The sequence below is a fragment of the Lissotriton vulgaris genome, chromosome 6, assembly GCF_964263255.1.
Source record: "Lissotriton vulgaris chromosome 6, aLisVul1.2, whole genome shotgun sequence".
In the NCBI taxonomy this organism is placed as follows: domain Eukaryota; kingdom Metazoa; phylum Chordata; class Amphibia; order Caudata; family Salamandridae; genus Lissotriton; species Lissotriton vulgaris.
This window is the reverse complement of record NC_141694.1, coordinates 1221600185-1221619171: the sequence shown is the minus strand read 5'-3', so window position 1 is coordinate 1221619171 and position 18987 is coordinate 1221600185. Positions and strand designations below refer to the sequence as shown.

The 18987-nt window shown below is 45.2% G+C and overlaps 1 protein-coding gene across 2 annotated transcripts in view; it reads left to right on the top strand.

Annotated features, from left to right (window-relative positions):
• The window catches only part of LOC147708648 (cAMP and cAMP-inhibited cGMP 3',5'-cyclic phosphodiesterase 10A), a 1277009-nt gene that overhangs the window by 249920 nt on the left and 1008102 nt on the right, over positions 1 to 18987 (top strand). For both annotated transcript variants that reach the window (XM_086927318.1, XM_086927317.1), the window contains exon 2: positions 7590 to 7718. In XM_086927318.1, the coding sequence (XP_086783444.1) occupies positions 7590 to 7718 (129 nt within the window). The remainder of the gene's footprint in view (positions 1 to 7589; positions 7719 to 18987) is intronic.

The following is an 18987-nucleotide window of genomic DNA, read 5'->3' as shown; positions in this document are numbered from 1 at the left end:
ATACTGAGGAATCCATTGTCTGCAGTAAGAAGTGAGGCCAATGAAAGCCCGTACTTCCTTTTGTGTCTTGGGTTGTGGAAGATGTGCAATTAACTGGATGCGGTCTGGTGTCAACTGTCTACCCCATTTGGACAGCAAGTGCCCAAGGTATACCACTTGCTGGGCACAGAATTGTAGCTTCGAAGGGGACACCTTATGCCCCATTTCGGCCAAGAAATACAAGACAGTCAGTGATGCACGCTCGCAGTCACGTTCGGTCCGTGCTGTAATTAACAGATCGTCAACATACTAGAGTAGGGCAGTGTCAGTAGGCATGTGAATACTGTCTAGTTGTCGTTTCAGGGCTTGACTGTAAATACTAGGACTTTCCGTGAACCCTTGAGGAGCACGGGCAAATTTGAAGCTTCGGCCATTTAAACAGAATCCGAAAAGATACTGGCTTTCCGGATGGATGGGGACACTAAAGAAGGCGTTCTTGAGATCGATTACAGTGAAGAACGCTGCTTCGGAATCAATGGCAGTCAATAAGGAAGAAATGTCTGGCACCACTGGGTACTGGGGTATTATGCATTTATTTAATTCTCGAAGGTCGATCACCAATCTGTAGACCGGTGGTGCATTTGGGTCAGTTCGTTTAAGAATCGGAATGATGGGAGAATTACATACATTGGAGTCGGTTTCTACAACCACTCCTTGTGCAATCAGTTCGTCAATAATTTTCAGTAAGGCTGCTACAGCCTCAGGTGGTAACTTGTATTGTCGGATTCGGGGCAGTACAACTCCTTGCTTTAGAGTAACACGATATGGTGTAATGTGCATACAACCAACATCAGTCGGACCTTGTGCCCATAAATGCTGTGGTACATTCTGCAATCTTGGATCAAAATCTCTCAACACATAATGTCTTTTAAAATCACGTAAAAACAATCTCACTCCTTCCGGAGAACAACATATTACTGCTCCTAGTGCTTTCAACGTTTTAATACCAAGCAGATTTTCAGGACATGCTTTAGTAAGCAACAAGTCTGTAGTACGGGACAATGGACCAACTTCTAGGGAAACTGGCTTTGACACTTCGTTAACAATAGGCTTTCCTGAAAAACCCAGGGAAACATTCTGTGAGCCTGAGAGGGGTGCCCCTGGAACCTCGTCATGACTGATGGTAGTTCTGCTCGCCCCTGTGTCAATCAAAAATTTTCTGTCTTTCCCTAATACCTGACTATGTACATAGGGACCCTCTTGATCTATAGGAACCTCGATAAGGGGCAAGCCAACCTCCCTCTCTAGGCTGTTTCATGAGTACTGCTGATAATCGGGGTAATCTGACTGTGCATACTGGTACATTTGTTGCGTGACATGTTGTGTGGCAGCAATGGGTTGGGGTTGGGGTACAGCTACTCTGTTGTGTATTCTGTGGAGGTTGCGTGTTCTGTGGAATATTTTGTGGAACATGTTCTTGTCTAGGTGGACGCGGTCTTTCTTTTGTCCTGCCTGTAGCGATATTGTATTTTAGAACGGCACATTCGTTTATATAGTGACCTGGCTGTTTACAATAATTGCAGTTCCCTTTAACAGGAGCTGCAGAATGACCTGGCGGTGCCGTACCCTTCTTCTGACCATCAGCTGGGACAGACTGAGCAACTAGTACTTTCATTTTCGTGTCTTTAATACGTCTCTCTTCATGTTCGTGTTCCTCTCTAATTCGGTTCTGGTGATACTGTAACATTTGTAACATTTGAGAAGGGCTGTTTGCTTGCCATGTACTCTCGCCTTTCAGTACTCTATTTTTAACTTGTGGTAAGGAATTCTCTACTAATTTGGTCACAAAAAGATGTGGGTATGATTCACTACTTGTTCTCAGGCCGCTATTAATAATGAAACATTTCTCGAATCTGGAATAAAAATCACTAGTGTCTTCGTCTTGTTTCTGTTTGCAGGCTGAGATTGCATCCCAGTCTTCCTTTTTAGTAGTTAGTAATCTTGGCAAAACCTGTATTAACAACTCGGGTAATGCTTTGGCTTTTTCCCCAAGACCAGTACCAGGGATTCGTGTTTTGTCTTCGTCTTCTAATTCTGCCCAGTCAATCTTTTTCTCTCCCACCTCCCACTCTTTTTCTTTCAGTTTTTCGTAAATGCCGGCTGGCAACAGTACCTTTGCATTTTAATAATATCGGGATACGTATACTCCCCCATGCGGAGCATGTCTTTTAATTCACGGTGGAACCCTGCTGGATCTTTATCGTGACAGGGCACTCATTTTTTCATTTCCAACAGTTCTATTTTCGTTAAGGGGGTGTACACAAATACTCGTTCCAGCTCACCGTCTGTCTTCCGGACGGGATGAACTTCCCGTAAGGGATTCTGTCTGTCTGTGTAAAAGGTTTTCCTTATTGGGGGTGGAACGGGTACAAAATGTGGAGTCAGGAAAGTTCTGTATTTGTGTCGTTGTTCTAGAATTATATTAATTAAATCGGTACCTAGGCCTCTCCATCTACCTAGGAGTAACTCTTCCAATATATTATATAGGGGACCTGGATCAGAATGCTGACTTTCATATAGTGTAATAAGATGTTGAATCATGTACGTACCAGCTAATCGTTGTTCGTCTAGGGAAAGATTCAACAATGTTTGCGCTACTGAATCATCTTTATATACGCTAGTATTTCCAGCCCATTGTACTGCTGACTGTGCTAGTTCCTGTTCATGCATGGTACTAAGTTCACTGTAACCTATTCGTTGTTTCAGTACTTTATCAGTGACTTGGAATAGATGCTCAAGAGAACATTGTTCTGGTATGGGAGAAAGAAAATGTTTCTTGCATTCTGGGCGTATGGGTCTGTCAAAAGGTCTTGCCCTACCTACGTACGCTATTCTAGTTGGGGTTTCAGTTTCTATATCTTCTATATCTTCGTCCTCTGAGACTTCATCCTCCGCTTTCTCGGCTTCTCTCGCTGCTCTTTCCCTTGCGTGTATGTCTAGAATTTCTTTACGGATCTTTCTATACATGGATTCTATACAACCTTGTTTACTATGTTTACCATCAGCTATGTTGTCACTCCATTTTATCAGGACTTTCATCTCTTCTTTGCTTTTACCTGGCTGATCTTGTTCCCTTATCAAACAATTTATCAAAAACTGCAAGATCATATTTTGCGTCCCCACCTTCCTGTGTGCCATGGCCTCGTGAATGCTTTCTGGTCTCTCCCCCGTTCTAATAAAGTGATATATGTTATCTAAATGTTCTCTCATATCTGGTAAAATAGCAAATAGTTTGTAACCCGTCGTATACGTATTGAATATAGTATCATCTGGTCTTCGCCTGGTACTAGATCATATCTGCAATCAGTAAGGTACTGTTTAAGGGCTGCGTATGTAGCTACTTTTGGTGTGCGTTGTAATGCTGCTTCTCTTAGTGTTGTTAGTTTTACTTGAGGCGGGGTGATAGGGGTACCTCTTCCTGCTCCTCCTGAAGTGTGACAGTCAACTATTACTGGCTGTGTTGTCGCTGGTGGTGGTATAGCTGGTAAAGTAGGTGTAGGTAATGTAGGTTGACCCTGGGTTGCAGGCGGATTAAAAGGATTGCCAGGACTAGTGACAGGAGAGACAGTGGGGGGAGAAACAATGGGGGGAATCGTGTCTTGAACAGGGTTGTGAGGATGAATATTTGGAGGAGGATTTGTATTTGCATACTCTGGGACAGTGTCGTCTAAGTAGGAAGAAAGGAAAATGTCCGCTGCGGTCTGTTTATGACGGAGTTTAGTCGGGACCAATGGTGGCGGCAAGTTACGGGGTACTTCCGGGGTCGCCTTGGGTAGGCCCTCAGCGAGAACAGGATACAGACCTGTAATAAGGGCATTTCTTTGTCTGTCTAATTGTTCTGCTTTAACTCGTTCACCTTCTTCTAGTAGTTCTTTCTTTAGCTTTTTCGGATTCTTCTCTACTTCTCTCTGCTTTCCTGATTTCTTTCTCTGTTCTTCTATGCGCTTCTTTACGCCATAATTCTATGGCATCTTTCTGAGATTGTCTGGCTTTCTTTTTCCATAATGCTTCTTCTACTCTCATGATGCATTCAGCATCCCATGTCCCTGAGACAGGCCATCTACACTTCTCTTCCAGATCCTTGGTATAATCAACCCATAAGTCTAAATACAGTATGGCATCTAAGCCATGTTTATGGTACATAAAATGTCCGGGAGTGTCCCTAGGCGGGACGGGAACTGCCTCTTCGAGTATCCCTTTCCTGGTTCCTATCTGACGTAATTTCGAAAACAGCGGCATATTTGAACTGACTTGAACGTGAACACAATAAACACAGTAATAGATTGCAAACAATCATTCATACCACGACATTGAACACATTAAGACATTTTCGGACAGATGCTACCTAGTACATAAAAACACAATTCTGAAAATCTCGAGATACAACACTAGAATACTGAATTACTAGATGCACTGCTAGAACAGTACAGACATACCGGTCCCATAAAGAGACACGTCATACCGTATTCACCTAAATGAACACGTCTGGACCGGGTCTGTGTACCCAGACCCGTCTTGACCGGGCACAAATTAATGAACCCGTCTAGATGCGTTCCCAACAACGGTACTCACCGGGAAGCAGAAACGGAAGGCCTCGGAAACTCGACACTGGACTGGACTGCTACGGTGTCGGGCTGCTACTAAGCATGCGCTTCGGAACAGGTGGGCCTCGAGATACCTCGGACCTTGCTCTCTCGGCTTGGGGCTCTGGTCGGGATCCTCCGCATTACTCACCGCCTCGTCTGGATGCCTGGTCGCAGTCTCAGTCTCCTCCGTGGGCCTGAGGGAGATAGCAGGAAAACCCGCAGGTGTGCACAGGAGTCCGTCACGGCTGTAGAAGGGGCCAGGGGCCTGCGTTACATCGCCGGCGCGTGGGGAAGGGGAGGGGTCCCTATTCGGGCGCCAGATTATGTGGTAAATAAAATTACCGGGACTATTTTTCTATACATTAAAGGACAATAAGGATAGCTCAATAAAATGAGAGGCAGAGTCCGTGGTATCTGAGTCATACGGGCTTTAATTAAGTATCTCGAGACACTGGACATCGGGTTCCATCACCACTAAGGTTCAAGAAGGGATATTCAACATTTTATTAACATCACACATTATATATAGTAAAACTGTACAATTGAAATGAATACAGTAGGCGTAACAAGTGAAAAGAGAGAGATAAGAACACATTGGCATAAAAGAAGGCGTGTAAGGGGGCGTACACGTAGGCGTGCACTTGGTGAGTCCGAGAAGTGTCACAAGTGGGTGGATGCTTAGAGAAAGTTTGCAGGGTCAGCAGAAACCTTTGCCACGGATGCGCGCGCAACTGAGCATGACGTGGCGTAGACGTGTAGCTGGGGAGAGCTGGGGGCTTGACTTTAGCACTAGTAGAGGAGACTGGTGTCTGGGATGTCAGAACGACCTGCACCTATAGCATATCTGGTATCTTGTGTTTAGAGGATGTATTATCTGAAGTAAAAGGTCTCTCGGGCAGAGGCCGTTCATTACTGAATGCTAGTGCGTGCCTATGGTTCTTCATGCAATGTACGGGGGCCATGGGCCTACCATGGTAACTGGTGCAGTAAATTACTTGCATGGAGACAGGAAGGCAGGCCCCTTTGCTCTGCAGCCGGGAATATGTTTACCTATTTCACTAGACTGGAATGTGTTTTTGCGGAGGCTGAGCAGATAACTGTAGGCAAAATACCGTCTTTGCAGGCAGGCCAGGCCGAGCCGGGCACCGCTCGCCTGGGCAGGAAGTAAGGTAGAGGTCAGGGATGCATACCTAAACTGTAGCTTTCAGAGACAGAAGAGACTCGGAGCCTCAATTAAGGGCCTGGCTCGACTGAGCCAGAAAAACGTGGAGAACGTGTGCTTTGCGATATTTAAAAGTGCACCATGTAAAGACGTTGGCACCATAGGCCTAAAAGCCAAATTAACGTTGTTTTCTTGGAGGACTGAATAACTGACATGTTAACGTTGGACGCAAATGCATATGCGTCTTCATGGCAGGCACGGAAAGGGAATTACAGGACATACATGGGGCACGGGTGCATGGATGGGGTGCGAGTGGGGGACACATTGACTACCTAAAAATTTCTATTTCCTCACCACAGTTTACTTTAAGGCCCTCCCCAGCATCGGCCATGGCAGACGACCGCACTTAAATGGTTAACATTTTGGCAACATTTGTATTGCTGATCTTTAGCGAATCCAGGGATTGTCCAGCTGAAGTTTCTGCTCTCTTTATGATAGTTACTAGGAGGTGTCACTTATTTGTTTACCTTTTTTTCTGGTCTCCAATGATCCGGATCCTACAACACAGAAGCTAAATCGCACCTATTGCTTGATAAAAATTCTATCTAAAATAGGGCATATGAGGCCACTGTGTCTGAATATATAAATGATCATACCAAATGGCTTTGAGTAATGAGGAACTTATTTGTCATGCAATTAATTGAACTATACCGTGACTGGGCACGTGGTTACATTATTGAAGCAGATTATGCTTCATTTCTTCTCTCATTATGATCGTTACTAGGAGATGCCACCCATTCATTTACTATTTTTTTTTTTTTGGCTTTGGCTAACTTCTGGTCACTTAATGAACTTATAATATAATTATTGCATGTGTATTTGACCGTGGAACAGGGACAGCAGTTTGAAAGACAGGTGTCACAGGGTACCACTGTTGGAGCAAGGGGTGAACTCTGATGCGGGTGCAAGGTGATGCATATAATTTAGTTTGCTATTGTCCTTTTGTGTCATTCTTAACTCATGCTTCTGGATTGATTGCATTGGCCAATCCTGGAGATTTAGAACTGTATTTGTCTGCCTTGATTGCCTCTTGCCACCGCACTCTGGAGAATGTTACTGTACCTTGCACCACTACTCTTCGTCTCTAGGCTTTGTAGCCCCCATCATCCCATGTGTTCCTGCTATCTATAGTGCTGACACCAGGTGTATGCGTGTGGTCTTATGAGCTCAAGAGGTATATAGGCTGACTAGCTCTGCCTATGGCTTGCTGCACACAGAAGTACCAGCCACACTGCAAATGCTGCTCTGTGTAGTAGATGGATAGTTGTTATAGAACATGTATGTGCTGTGCAGTTGATCCCATGTTTATGCGGTGCATCAAGACAGAGAAGCTTTTGGTTCCTTTTCTTAGTGGGCAAGCATATTCTTTAAAATCTCAGAATTCGGTCTACAATATGTGTTCGGCTTTGTGGGTCATGATTTTAAGCAAAAAGCCATGTCACACGGTTAGCTTTGTTACGTGTCGCTGTAAATGTCTTTATATTGTGGGATGCCATTTGAATTGGATCCTTCTTTTGAGAAGCTTCTCCAGACATGCATTGCCTAATACACGGTTATCCTCTTTTCCATCATGCATCCATATGGCACATGCTATCCTACTGTTGATTATAGAATGATATAATGCTCTTTCCGGCTCTATCTTAATAGCTGAGCTACTGCTTAATTATGTGTTACAAAACGTTTGTTTGGACTTAAGATAAAGTTGTAGGGTCATCCAATCATGTTTTGCTCTTGTGTTTCAGATCTGACGGATGAAAAAGTGAAGGCCTATCTTTCTCTTCACCCCCAGCTACTGGATGAATTTGTTTCAGAAAGTGTGAGTACAGAGACGGTGGAGAAATGGATGAAGAAGAAGAGCAACAGACACGAAGGTAAATCATCTTCTGGATGGTGTAGGCTGCTGTTGACTTTGGCATCCGGTTGAGTTCTTGAATCTTACTGTGGCTACGCAAACACTGTGCAAACAGAAGGAATGTCGCCAACTGGTCAATAGGCTCCTTGGACAGTAAACTGTCGGCACAAAATAACTAGCATTGTGAAAAGCAGTAAATCTGGTTCTAATGAGCCTATGCATGTAATAGCATTCACAAACGCTATTTATTTGTGTTGCATGCTCAAATGCTGTTTCACATCATAGCCTGACTTGTTGGCTTTGACAACTCTTGGGGAAAAAAGTACCAAAAAAAGACTTCTTTCTAAATAGAATGTATGTAGGAGATAAGGAACTGAATGTAATAACCCGTGCAGGAGATGTTAAATATCCCTTTGTGCATTCCAATGTTGGCACTTCCTGGAACGCAGAATGATGCACCAGATAGCTAATATCATGAAGTCCGAGCGGAATACTCCTCTGGCTAGAGCCATCACCCACTCAGTGTACACTTTAAAGAATGGTAACAGGAGGTCTTGCAGACAGTTGCCTGCATAAAGCACTCATCAGCTTCTCAAGCCAGTAACTTTCTGCTGCAAATTGGGGTATGTTGCAGGAAATGTATAGAGGGCTGGTGATTATAGAGCTGCTTGTTGCTTGTGCACTGTAATTTAAATAATTGTGGTGTCTTTTTGGCACTGTTTGACCATGTTTGACATTACCCAGGTTTAGTTAGTTGAAAAAAAGACATTGACAGTGTAACCACTAATTGTGTACCTTGAAGAGTGGTTTTATTTGTAGAGGTAAGAGTATGGTTTCTGCTTATTGTACTCAAACTCCACGGTTCTGACTTCTTTGTTGCTTATAAAGCTCCTATACTTTGCAAATTAAAAATGTTAAGTCAAGACATTTCCTAGTTGTGGTGCTAGGAGCGATCAACACCTTTAGAACCAAGTTTGGCAAAATGCATTTCAAGCAGGGTGTACAAAACCAATGATAGTGAGGTGAAAGAAGTGTAATGTCTCTAACAACGCCCCTTTAAAAAATATTTTTTTTAACATGGTGCAGTAGGTCCCTCAGCACAATATCTTTGGTGAGCATCGGAATAGTGCTGTTGGTAATTAGGTGTGGCCTGCCTCTTTAACAAAGTGAAGTTAAGTGGCCTTATCTTTCACTATGTGCAAAATCAGCCCCAGTCACTCAAACCACTGAGTGGCCGAACATCAGCCTGGTCTGAAGGAGAGACCATAGCAAATACTGTGTAGGTAGTTTACATGAACGATGAGACTGAAAATATGGAAGCAAGAGGACTATGACTTAGCAACTGAGGCATTAGTGATTTGTCAGATTGCCCAAGCACATGTCTCTACCACCACTCTACTAGCACCCGGTATGCTGGTAGCTCTCTTTTCTGTTTTCTCATCAGGCATCAGAGTGAAATTGTCCTCAATACATTTGTGACGGTCCAGTGGAGTAACTGGATCCCCCAGGTTGTTTTCTCAGTTCACTTGGTTTCTTGAACTGCTTTTCGTCATTCATTATGGACCTACGCGTATTGTCATTTGCTTGCCTGGAATCTCTTTGTGAGTTGATGAATGTGAACTAATCCTCCACCTCTTTTGTCGAGTCAGTTGTGTTTTTTTTGTTGCAATTTTATAAATTAGGAACTCAAGTTGAAGGTATTGGAGTATGTTAAATGACTACCAGTTACATTACACAGTGACATTTTTGTTTTTACGTTGGAGTTGTTGCCTTAGGAAGATAGCAAGGCCTTGAGGAATGCTGACTACATCAGAGGTAAATCAGGCATCTTTCGTCCTTTGGATGTCACAATCGTCTTCTTGCAGCAGGTCATGAATGTAATGTGGCTACTGCACATGGTATATAAGGAAAATCTTGCTTAAGTCATATAGAAATTGGTCAGTCTGACTTGAAGTGTTTTAGATTGGGTAGAGCTGTTACTTCATGTATCAAAAGGAGAACTGGGCTCAGAACTCATTGGTGTTCGATTTAGGTATCCCACATGCCACAGTTCGAGTTTGAGGACATCCGTGCTATATTGGCCCAGTTGCTAGGTTCCAAGTTAGGGTAAATGTCGGGCACCTTTGAAACTGTAGTTGATCAAGGACTGCTTTACTTGGGTGGTTTGTGTTGTAGGAATTGCATTGTTTAGGCTCTCTGACGGTTCTAGATCATGACCAGGAACGATTTCCTTGAGGTTGCCTAGGGGTAGATAATTTGACAGCCCTTAAGAAAAACAAGTTAGTTTTCTGTTTGCATTTCTGGAAAGCAAATAGTGGTCCACTATTAAGCTTTCTGGGAGATTGCTAAGAGTGGACTGCTTACGTTTGCATCTGCCATTGTTTGAATATTAGAAGGGTAAATAATTTACCACAAATTCAAGCCTTCTTCAGGGATGAGTAATAGATGACTAACCTCATGTTAAATGACTTTTCTTTTCCCTTGCTTAGGATTTTTTTTTTTTTTTTTTAGTGCTTAATGATCCTGTGAAGAATAGAGATGATGAATGGAGGCGCTACAGTCCCCTAATGCAGGGATATAATTAAGCCAATGTGTTGTAAACCCCTTTTGTGATTTGGGTATATTTATCTTTGATGTGATCTAATTGCTCGATTATTCATGCTGCCAGACACAGCTGAACTATACTTGGTCAAAATGTTCATTTTTAATGGAACAACATCTAAGGTTCTTCAGGATCCTGAACTAATTGAATATGTGTGTTTATAACACCTGATATGTGTCTTTGTCCTCTGCCTGTTTTATTTTAGTATTTGCACTCGTGACAAACACTCACTGAAAATTGACAGTGTAGTGTAAAATATTGCTAAAACTTAAACTGTGCCGTAAACTATGTATATGGTACATATTACCAATGGAATAATCCAAGCAGTGCCTGCAAATGTATTCTGTACTCAACCGATGCCCGTTGCAACACTGTAAAAGGGAGGATGGCAGGCCTCCTGGCAAAACTCCGGTTTACTTTGTATCAGCTTTGCAAGTTTTTACTTTTCACGTTCATACGTATAATGAACACTAAAAACAAGCTGACTCAAAACCCTGTGGCAATTGAAAACAGTGTAGTATTACCCTGCAAATGAAATCCGCAATGTTTCAGAGTTTCGCAAAGTGAGTTACTGTAACCAGGAGTATAAGTGCCTCTCCTGATTTGAAGTTGGGTGGTGTCTGCCCCTTCATAAGGGGTATCTTTTAGGCTGTGGACTCTTGAGGCCCCCAGGAGGGAGTCTTCCTACTTAGTGGGATCAAGCTCTGTGATGAAGAGGGACTGAACAGCAGCAGAGTGTGACTCACACTGTACCACATAGGCCGCCTTGATCTGGCTAGGATGCAGACCAACTGGATTTTTGACCTGCACCAAAGCAACAAGGTCAATGAAGAGATACAGATCAAAGTTTGTGCAGGCGGTTCACTTGCGCTTGTAACAGCCCTCCCCCTGCCTCTGGTGGAGGGTAGAAAGGGCAAAGTCAACAGCTGCAGGGCAGATCTGCGGAGCTTCAGCAGCTACAGCTCTTTCTGACTTGCTCCCAACCAGGAGGAAATGGGAAGCACTCAGCTCCACCTTCGGAAAACTCTATAGAAGCGGGGACAATCAGGTCTTTGTACAAGAAGATGTTTGATAAGCTGGAAGGAAAGCACTACTTCTATTTTGAAGTCTTGGCATTGAGACAGTAAACCGTTGTAAGTCTCTCTCTCCTTTCAAAGTTTGAACATCTAACAAAGAAGCTTGGATGTTCCTGAGCAGCACTAAACTCAGTTCAATTCGTCCCTTCGGAATCAGGGTCCCACAAATCTAAAAAAATGAAAAAGACATGAGAACGTGCAAGGACCAATATTTTAAATAAAAAAAATCAGATAGGAGAGCTTTCCTGTTAAGAATCCCCCAGAGAATCCAACAACTATTGTTGTAAAATTTAACAAAGGAGTTTGTGTATATTTGCACACGTCTACTTTCCCTTTTACAGATTTCAATTTTTTTTACAGGCATGGCTTGACAGAACACCTGTTTGGTTCAATCAATAAATCAGTGAATTGTATGTGCGCTACTTACCTGTGAGGGTCTCAAGGCGCTGGGGGAGGGGGGTTGGGTGGGGGGGGTTCATCACATCTGAAGCCGAACAGCCAGGTCTTTAGGGTCTTCCTGAAGGTGTTCAGGGAGGAGGCTCGTCTGATGTTTTCCGGAAGCGTGTTACAGGATTTGGCCGCAATGTGAGAGAAAGATCTTCTGCCTGCTCTAGCTCTGTGGATGTGGGGGGATTCGGCTAGTGCGGCGAGGATCGGAGGTTTCTCTTGGGTGTGTGGAAGTTGATTCTGTTGTTGAGGTATTTGTGTCCAATGTTGTGTAGGCCTTTGTCGGCGTGGGTAAGGATTTTGAAGGTGACTCTTTTCTACACGGGGAGCTAGTGGAGGTTTTGAAGGTGGTGGCTGATGTGTTCGTTCCGGGGGATGCCGAGGACGAGTCTGGCGGCGGTGTTCTGTATTGTCTGGAGTTTTCAGAGTATGGACTTGTTGATGCCGGCATACTGTGCGTAACCATAGTCCAGTCTGCTTGTGGTGAGTGCGTGGGTGGCGGTCTTCCTTGTCTCGGGGTGGAGGGGGGGGGGGGACAGATCCATTTGAATGTCTTGCGGAGGGTGTTGAAGCAGCTGAAGGTGACGGTGTTGACCTGTCTGTTCATGGTGAGAGGAGTGGAGTATGATTGAGGTTTCTGGCATGGTCTGAGGGGGTGGTTGGGCTGCCGAGGGATGTCTGCCACCAGCTGTTGTCCCATGCAGAGGGGATGGTGGGAGTATGAGGACTTCAGTCTTCTCACCTTTGAGTTTTAGGCAGCTGTTGGTCATCCAGGTTCCCACTTCCTGCATTCCTTTCTGCAAATGTAGTCTGACGCTGGTGGGGTCTTCAGTGAGGGAGAGGATTAGCTGGGTGTCATCAGCATAGGATACGATGTTGAGGCCATGTTGTTGGACGATGGCCGCGAGGGGGGCCATGTAGATGTTTAAGATTGTCAGGCTTAATGATGACCACTGTGGGACTCCGCAGGTGGTTTCCATGGCGTCAGAGAGGAAGGGTGGCAGTCTGATTCTCTGGCTTCTTACGGTGAGGAAGGACCGGATCTAGTCTAGGGCTGTTCCTTGTATGCCAGCTTCGTGTAGTCTGGCTAGGGGGGTGTGGTGGGAGACTGTGTCGAAGGCTGCTGAGAGGTCGAAGAGGATGAGGGCTGCTGAGTGGCCCTTGTCCAGGATGTTGCGTATGTCTGTGGAGGTGAGTAGGGCGGTTTCGGTGCTGTAGTTGCTTCGGAATCTTGATTGTGATGGGTCAAGTATGGCGTTGTCCTCGATAAAACATGTCAGTTCCCTGTTGACAATTTTCTCTGCAACTTTTGCCGTGAAAGAGTGAAAGAGTGAAGAGAGATGGGCCGGTAGTTCTTTGGGTGAGCTGTTGGTTTCTTGAGCAGGGGTCTTTTTTTATATATCTTTTTATTACCAAAACAGCAAAGAAAGACATTTGGTGAGAATTCAATGTCATTTAACAGAATTATAAAGCCAATGTGTAAGTATGGATTACAGGGATTCTGGCGCTTCCACCTCCACCTGTCTCGCCGGAGGCACGCAAATCTCTCCTCGATAACTATTCCAGGCTCCCGACACCTTTCCCCATTTCGCAGGGCAACCCCTGGCCACATACACGGACTTCTCCATGAACATACACCAATCCAGATCCTCCGCCATTTTGGCTTCCCGGGGTGACTGGCTTGCCCCCCACAATTGCGCAGTATTTCTCTTTGCTACCATACACGCCAGTGTCACCCATTGCTTCCCATACGTGTTCAAGTCTGTGGGTTCCCACACGTTCAGTATACACCTCCAGGCCTCCGGTCGTATCTCCACCCCCAAGGCAGCACGCATCTTCTCGTGTATCTTCTTCCAATATTCCTGTACTTCCACGCAGTGCCATAAAATATGCATGAAGGTGCCCAGCTCTCCACATTCCCTGCGGCACTTCCCACTCTCCATTCGACCCATTCGTACCAGACGGGGCCCAGTAATGCACGACCTATGCAAAATCTTTAGCTGCACCAGTCTAAGTCTCCTCTGGATTGCTACTACTCTAGGGGATGAGACCGCCTCCGTTCAGTCCTCATCATCAAGCTCTATGCCCTCCGCACTCCATTGTGCCCTCCATATGATTGATTCGCTTTTTATATATTAAAGAGATAGCCTTCTCAGGAAGGTATCCATCCAACACTCGGTCCTCCAGAGGAGAGGACTCTGGAAGTATAGTGTCTACGGGTATGTGTGTGAGAAGAGCATGTCTAATCTGGAGATAACGATAGTACTAACCATCGTGTAGACTATATTGCTGTTTTAGAGAGTCGAATGTATGTATCGTGTCCCCGTTCCACATGTCTTTAATCTTTGTGATCCTGATGAGGTCCCACCTCTCAAATCCCTTAGATTTCCACAAGCTCCCGAGCTTCTCCGAATTCCATAACGGGGTGGCCAAGGTTAGCTTGCCTTCCCAGGAGCCAACATCTTAAACAAGACTGCCCTACCCAACAGGGACAGCGGCAGGGCCTTCCAGCGCTCCACATCTCTTTTAAACCAGTTCAAGGGGAGTCCCAGGTTATTAGCATATCTCTACTTTGTATCAAGTGTGATACAAATACATAGGTATTTAAACCCTACTGGCTCAATTTGTATAGGGCATGACTGCGGAATCACAGGTGGATCGCCCTTAAGGACGAAAAGCACATATTTCGACCAATTGATCGCAAATCCAGAGTATCTCCCATATATGGCCAGCACATCTAGAAATCCGATCAGGGATTCCCTAGGATTAGTGGGATAGAGTAATATATCATCGGCATAGAGCAAAATGTTATCCTCCCACTCAGGCGTCCACCTCAAGCCACGTATCGTCAGGTCCCATCTGACCCATGCTGCCAGAGGCTCCAATGCTAGAGCGAAGAGAAGCGGGAACAAGGGGCACCCTTGTCTCGTACCCCTGCAGAGGGGAAAGTCTGCCGACCTAAAGTTGTTTACTACTACTCTGGCCAAGGGATCAGCACATAATAAGCGTACCCAACCAATAAATTCCGGACCAAAACCCATCTTCATCAGTACCGCAAACAGATAGGACCACTCAACCCTGTCAAATGCCATAGTGGCATCTAAGAACACCATCGCCACCGGCTCATGATTCTTTGGGGAACCACCCAGTATTCCATGCAACCTCCGCAGATTGAGAGCTGTGTTTCGGCGTGGCATAAAACCCGACTGATCCGGGTGCACCAAGGAAGCAATTACCTTGACCAATCTAGTCGCTAGGAGCTTCGCCAGTATTTTAGGTTTGGCATTAAGCAGTGATATAGGCCTATATGAAGAGCAATGAGTCTTGGGTCTGCCTGCCTTGTAAATCACCGCTATATTTGTCACCCGCTGATCATACGGGAGTCGACCTTTCTCTCTACTTTCAGTGAACATATTATGAATATACGGGGCAAGTTTATGCACATTTAAGTTATACAGTTCCATAGGGATTCCATTAGGGCCGTCACCTTTTCTGATTTTACCCTTCTAATGGCTTGTGCCACCTCGTCGTCGGTAAAAGGGGAGTCCAGATATCCCTTATCCTCCTCTGACAGCCCGGGCATACGGATGTCCCTAATCCTGTCACTGTTTTCTGCCTCTGTATTTCCCCCTACCGAGGTATATACCTCTCTATAATAGTCTGAGAACACATCTGCCACTGCCTGCGGGTCCGTGACTATGGCAGTGTCCTTCCCCTGTATCCCAGGCACCAGCTGCGATGCCCACTCCTCACCCTCCAGCCACGCAATCAGTTTACCAGCCTTGTCACCATGTTCGTATATGCGACTCTGGGTGGCATTATTTTGAGCAATCGCCCTGTCTCTGGCCAGGCCCTTCTATTCATCCGCCTTCGTTTTAAAAGGTGTAGGTCCATTGGAGCCGCTGTCGCAGCCACTCTCCCAACCTTATCACTTCTGCTTCTGCCCTCTCAACCTCTGCCTGGATCTTCTTTTTCTTCCCCGCCACTAAGGACAGAACCCTCCCTCGCGTATCACCATCTTATAGGCTTCCCACAGGGACTGAGCAGATTCAACCGTGCCCACGTTTTCTTGGAAGTAATAATTTGAAATCCTAATAACCTCTTTCTTAGTTTCGGGGTCTTTGAAGTGCCACGCACTGATTGGCGCGACTCTACCTACTGCGGGCTGCCCAAGCTCCACTCGTAACCACATTGCAGAATGGTCGAAAATGCCCCTGCCAAGGTACCTTGCCTCTCTGACCGTAGCTACCTGCGCCGCCGGTTTGAGCAGGGGTTTTTACTTCTGCGCATTTCCACTTGTCAGGGAAGGTGCCTGTTTCGAAGGTGGTGTTGATGGTGATTTGTAGCTTGGGTGCGATGGCGGCGGCCCTGTGGTAGATGTGTGGCAGGCAGTGGTCGGTGGGGACTGCCCTACCCAACCGGGACAGCGGCAGGGCCTTCCAGCGCTCCACATCTCTTTTAAACTGGTTCAAGGGATGCCTTTCATGGTCGAGGCAGTGTATTCAGCTGTGATTGGCGTCCAGGTGAAGATGGTGGGCTGGCTGGTGTCTAGGGGGCGGGTTGGCTGAGGCATCTGGTTGATGGTCGTCGAAGTTGTAGAGGTTTTTGATTTTGAGGTGGAAGTAATTTCCGAGCTTGTCACAGAGGTCTCGGGATGGCGTGTTGTCTGTGGATTCGCTGCGAGTGTTGGTGAATTCTTGGATGACACTGAAGAGCTACGGGGAGTTGGTGGAGATGGCGAGGATCTTGTTGTGGATGAAAGTCCTATTGGTGGTTCTGATCCGGTTGTGGTAGTCCGTCATGGCGATCTTGTAGGTGGTGTGGTTTTAGGGTGTCATGGTATTTCTCCAGTTCTTCTCCAGGGGTCTGCAGGTTCGCCTGGCCTCTTGGAGATCGGAGGTTACCTATTGTTACCACAATGTACATAGGATGGGTGTTGTGCCCATCCAGACGAGTATTATTCTTTCACACATGCTGCTGGCTAGTGTGCTTCCTCGTCTTATGAAGTGCTTGCATTATAGTGCATAACAGACTATTTTACGTCTCAAAAGTATACTGAATCATCGTACTTTAAATTCTTTTTATCAAAGTTGCATCCTCTAAAGAAAGCAATCCTTTTTTTTTTCTTTTTCACTGTAGCAGGCTTTTGACAATGTATTAATCAATACTCTGAATGCAAACCAGACCTGTCCGCTTTGCCAAAGCTGGTTTTAATGGAGGATGGCAGTTAATGAAAATTAATGTCGGATTAGCTACTACTGTGATGTACAAGCTGGGGTAGTGGCTCTGTCAACTACACTTTGCCCACTACTACAGCAATGAACAGGCATTTCAAATGGAAGATAATAGTGGCAGCTGGAAAGGAGTGCTTAGGTTTACCTACAAATTTCATAATGCTTGTTTGCACATGCTAGGCTTGAAGTATACTTCTTGCCTTGTGATAATTGTGTTCGGTAAAAAAAGCTATTCCAGAGCATTTTGTGTGGAGTCCATCATAGCTGCCTTGTCTTGTGATGTCTAGCCTGCAAGATGTGTCAATGAGTTACACTTCCCATCACCCAGTGTGACCTGCACAGCCCAAGTTCGAATCCCTCCAAGCCATTCTCAACCTTCCATCCTTCTTATGGCTGTAAATTGAGTACCATTTTCTTAACTTGAACAGTCTGCAAGATTGTGGTATGAAACACTCTATGAAAGAGAAGCTATTTATTTTTCATAAGGCTGTACCTTGGTGGATTCGTGTTGCACAAATGTTGGTAACAAATGTTCATAACCTATATGACTGTAGATATGCATGCTCTGCATACTACTGTCGCCTACTGTTGGAGTCTGACGTTGCAAGTTGTTTTTCTTCACAGAAGTAAAGTCATAAGGTATGCTGAGGCTCCTCCTTTAGTAGGAATAGATGTTCATGCATAATAAATGAGTTCTTGGTGAAATCAATATCCAGGAAAGGGGAAATCCCTAAAGCTTAAGAGTCTGGTTTTCAAAGAACTCGTTGTGATATAGATGAACAGGGGGAAGTAGCCATGCCTGTATTTGGGTAGCATGGACTATACCTAAATAAGGACTGGATTTCTATGCCTAGATAAGGGCAATGTAAAATATACCTATATAAGGGCATAAATCGGGAAATTCATACGGATTCTAAATCGATACACAACAAAGTGCCCCCCGAGGACATCACCCTCCATTAACTCCGCACCAGATTCTCCATGCTCTGGGTCCAGCACTCATAGGCCCAGCCTTAAAACCTGCCCCTCATGACTGAGAGACTCCCTGGCGTCCTCACCAACACATGATCATTTAGAAGATTATTATGACCCCCCTAGGGGAATGCAGACCTGGAGCCTGCCCAAATCAGACATTGCCCTCTGACACTATTATCTATCGTAGTGTCATTCGGAGGGCTACAAGCTACCATAGCAAAATATGCACACATTTCCAGAGAAAGAGGAATCGAAGCAGTCTAGGCAGGTACTCCCAAAGGGATGCTCAAGCCAGCCCTAGACATTTTTAATAACAATCAGGCCCAGCTTGTTACTTCTAGAGTAGAGAAGTACAAGATTTTTTCCATCACATCCCATCTACATCAGAAATCGTGTCTCTCCAGACTCCCTCGTGATGCACACTGCTTGTAAATGGGTCTCTACGCAAACTGTGAGGAATGCTCCTCTACTAGATAAGGAGAGCAAAAGCAGTGAGACCACGAGGAAAAGGGTTGCAGTAATAGCTGCTACTCACTGGCTAATAGCCATCTCAGTGGGTATTCTTTCTAGGTATGATGGGGCACAATGGGAGGAGATGGAAAGCCTACTACAACATATCCCTGAGCAATTCAGAAGGAGGGGGGGGGGAACAATTGGTTTCATATGGTTTCAGAAGGGAAAATAATATCCAGGACCTTCATGAGGTGCATACTTCATATAGTACATACGGCAGCCAGAGAGGTTAACACCTTTGTCATCCTGAGTAGATACTTTTGCCTCTGTATCTCCAACTTCAAGCCAGTGATACAGCAACACCCGGTAAGCCTATGTTTGAGATGCATCTTTTGGTCCACAACTAGACCAAATATTAGAGCAGGTGAAAAATATATACAGAGATAGCTAGAACATGGGGACTCTACAGAAGCCTGTCCCCTAGGGGGTCCTTTTGGAGGC